General features: G+C 34.9%; 1 protein-coding gene across 1 annotated transcript in view; it reads right to left on the bottom strand.

Annotated features, from left to right (window-relative positions):
- Window positions 1-1,588: 1,588 nt before the first annotated feature.
- The window catches only part of LOC111789769 (expansin-A25-like), an 18,485-nt gene continuing 16,389 nt past the window's right edge, over window positions 1,589-3,684 (bottom strand). Inside the window, exons 3-4 of the mRNA XM_023670452.1 lie at window positions 2,306-2,428; window positions 1,589-2,211 (exon numbers count right to left, since the gene is read on the bottom strand). Of these exons, the coding sequence (XP_023526220.1) occupies window positions 1,589-2,211; window positions 2,306-2,428 (746 nt within the window). The remainder of the gene's footprint in view (window positions 2,212-2,305; window positions 2,429-3,684) is intronic.

The raw sequence follows: 3,684 nt of genomic DNA, 5'->3' as shown, positions 1-3,684 counted from the left end.
TACAACACACCATTTATAAACCGCAAGGGTAGGGCCACTTAGCTAAGCCGTCTAAGCCAACTGAGTCGAATGACTGCTCGCTGCAGGTGGTAACATGTGGCGCAATGGGGAGCCAACGCGTGTGCAGGTCATTTTCGGGTCGAGGCGCAGGTCGCCGGCGATGGTCACAGGCTATAGATGTTTGGGCTGGTCGTGTATACTGGGCCTCGGTACTCGATTTTTGGGCCTCAGGGATTTGGTGGTCATGGGTTGCAGGTGTATTGACGGAGTGGGCTGCGAACGTTTTGGGTCGAAGGTAAATGGGTCGGTCTCGGTTTGCTGCAAGTTGGGCTGCAGGTGGTGTTCGACCCGGATCCGGATCCGTCGGATCTTATCTTCTTTGCCCAAATTCTCTCAATTTTAATGATGAGTTTCTCTCTCCTCTGCATCGTCGCTCTCACATTCGTTTTCCGCCGTTTTCCTTTGGTTCTTGGTCGTTTCTCCACATCTTCTTCTCCCACATCGTATAATGGGAACTTATATTTTTCATTGATCATACAACAATAATTACAATATTTACAAGATTATATCATTTTCTTGCATGATTTTAATATCATGTATACCATAAAAAATGACTCGAGTATTATATCATGTCCTATTCCTCTTTTGATTTTGATCATGTCTTAGTCAGGTCAACTTGACCCAACTTAATTTTACCCTATTTTTAAAAATTAAGAATATTTAATATTCAACCTTTGCCATAAATGTTAGTGATGCAATCTAACTTGTAAATGTATGATATTTGAATTTGATGAAATTATAGTTATGAACGAGGACAAATATTATTTTTTTAATAATTAAAAATAACTCGACAACCCAACCCAAAAGTAGAGAGTTAGATTAGTTTGTAACTTCTATCCCGATTGTTTAAGTCACCAACTCAACCAAAGGTGGGTCTTAAAAAAAAAAAAAGTACAATCCAACATATGCCCGGATAATCTTATTGGATGCCTTGCATTCTTTTAAAATCTTTTCAAATTACAAGTAATTTGAACACAAGTAACATATAACATGGAAGTAAATTATTTTAGGAAATTATTAAATTTCAATTATGAAGGGAAGTATTTAATGTGTTATGAAATATTATTAATGTACATGAATTTAGTTTAAATTATATTAAAAAAAAATATTATTATGAAAGAGTTATATCTTTTATAAGCATGGTTGGTTATTAAATAACTTTATTATAACAAAAAAAAATTTATATATTATAATCATTAACACATTATACTTTTATTAAAAAAGTGATATAAAATGATTTCTGATATTCTATTTTAATATTTATTATAATTTCAAACTTTTAATAACATTACTTATTAGAATCTATGAAAAATGTTATAATTGGAATAATAATTATTATGGTTTGAGTTAACTCTTTAAAAGATTAGAGAAATGGTAAAGGGTTTATTAAAATGTGGTTCACAAATTGGTGACTTTCTTTAGTACACTCATTTGTAACTAAAACTAAGGTAGCAATAAACAAGTTGGTTTTTTCTTTCTTTATTTCAAGTCACACTTACCAAACTTGAATCTGCTTTAATTATGTGAGCTAGAAATTATGCTTCCCTTCAAAGGTTTGCCCGAACCGCCAAGAGCTAGGCACAACATTATCAAATTGAATGGTATTCCAATCGCTCGTAGTGACTTGAAAGGACAGGCTCTGGCCCACCAAAACGGTACCAATCTTCCAATTTTGGCCCCAATTCTTCGACATCTTAAGCCACCCAGTAGAAGAGCCTTTAATGTTAACACCAACAACATCACCAGCACCTCCAACATTGAAGGGTAGGACGATTAGCCAATATGGGTTCCCATTTAATTGGAACCGGACGCCGCCCTTTTTCTGGCAGAGTACCCTACGATAGCTAACATTGATGACACCAGCACGATAAGGGGCGATTTTAGAAAATATGTAGAGAGAAAGGTCGAAGTGCTCTTGGGGTGGATTGCACCAAACGCCTTCTGTTTTCGCGTAGTTTGGAGGGCAAAAGTTTGTGGCGGTTATTTTGATTGTTCCCGAGTTTGGTAGGCACGAGTAGTGTCCTCCGGGCAAACACATTAACTCGAAGCATGCTCCACAGGTTAGTCCGTTGTTGAAAAGTGCTGTACTTATCGCTGCCGTCTCTAGCCCGTAACCTTGATCGTATAGGTTTCCATACCCGCAAGCTCCCTCTGTTGCAGGTAAGAAATAATGTTGATCTTAATATCATATAAATATTAAAAGATAATGAGTAGATAACATTTTGAGAGTGTAGTTAATCCCTACGCATAGTTTCGCCGCCCGTCATGTCACCGTAGAAGGTGGCACGACCATTGCGCCATGCACCGTTGATGTTTTGAATACCAATGGGATCAAGGAGCCTACATGCTATGGGGTCTGCCAAAAAGGCTGCCAAACTCAACCAAAGGAACACAAAGTTGAAGGAATTAGCCATTGGTTTTTGTTATTCTCTTTTGATAGAGAAAATAATGGTGCAAGAACATGAAGTGGAAGTGGTGAATTTATAGGGTACAAAATGGATATAGAAATGGAAAACAAAATTATATATATGAATTGGTATATGATCAATGTTGGTAACCCAAAAACGGGAAAGGAGAGAAGGATCCCATGCTGTAATTAAGCCCAAAAATGCAATTGAGGAAGCATTTGTTTTTTGTTTTGTTTTTTTCCTTCTCTTTTGCATTTTGAATTAAGGAATTTCATATTCTAACACTCTAAATGATACTAAAAATAACTCTTTCCATTGGGTTTTCTAAATGGGGAAGCCAATATTAATATTTTAGAATATGGTGTAGATCTCTAATAAATACTAATATTTCCCATTTTTTTAATTAAAATATAAAAAATAATAAAATAAAGAAAAAACCGAAATAAAAATTTAAAAATATAATAATAAAAGATATAAAAAAGTATCGGCGACCGTAATCGTAGACCACCGACGACGAGGTAGAAGACGAGATTACACTTGTTGGGTGTAGGTATCATGTGGTTTTCTTCTATTGACAATGCAATGAAGTATAAATTCACACGTCCACGTTAATTTGAAAAAAAATTTGTTTCATATTGTCACAAACATTCGTTAATCCATGTTATTCTCTAATGATAATATGTGGGTCATTTTTTGTACGTTGTGATTTCCCCAAAGACATCCTTAACAACAACAAGATCACGATGTGATTCGACTTGGGTTATGCCCTAACGATTGTAAGGTCACTCCTTACATGCATATGATGCTATTTTATTAGTCTTGTATCATTCACGACGTGTGCACATATATTGAATCACTACCTGTGTGTACGATTCTAATTGGGCTGTGCCCAAATAGTTGCAAGGTCACTTTTGCTTGTATATGATGTGATTCTACTAAGATTGTACCTTAACGTTTGCAAAAAGTAATTTTTTTGCATTGATATGATTCTACTAGGGTCATGACTTAATGGTAAAGAGTTTGCATTCAAGGTCACTCCTTGTATGTAAATGATATGAGATTCTACTAGGGTGGTACTGTAACGACTCAATTTTCGAGACTTCGAATCTCACACCGTGACTTCTAGAGTAAAAAAATGAAATTGAAAATCATTAAAAAAAAAAAAAAAAAAAAAAAAAAAAAAAAAAAAAAAAAAAAAAAAAAAAAAAAAAAAAAA

Source organism: Cucurbita pepo, chromosome LG03, assembly GCF_002806865.2.
Source record: "Cucurbita pepo subsp. pepo cultivar mu-cu-16 chromosome LG03, ASM280686v2, whole genome shotgun sequence".
Lineage (NCBI taxonomy): Eukaryota > Viridiplantae > Streptophyta > Magnoliopsida > Cucurbitales > Cucurbitaceae > Cucurbita > Cucurbita pepo.
The sequence above is the reverse complement of the archived record's forward strand: the minus strand, read 5'-3'. Positions and strand labels throughout refer to the sequence as shown.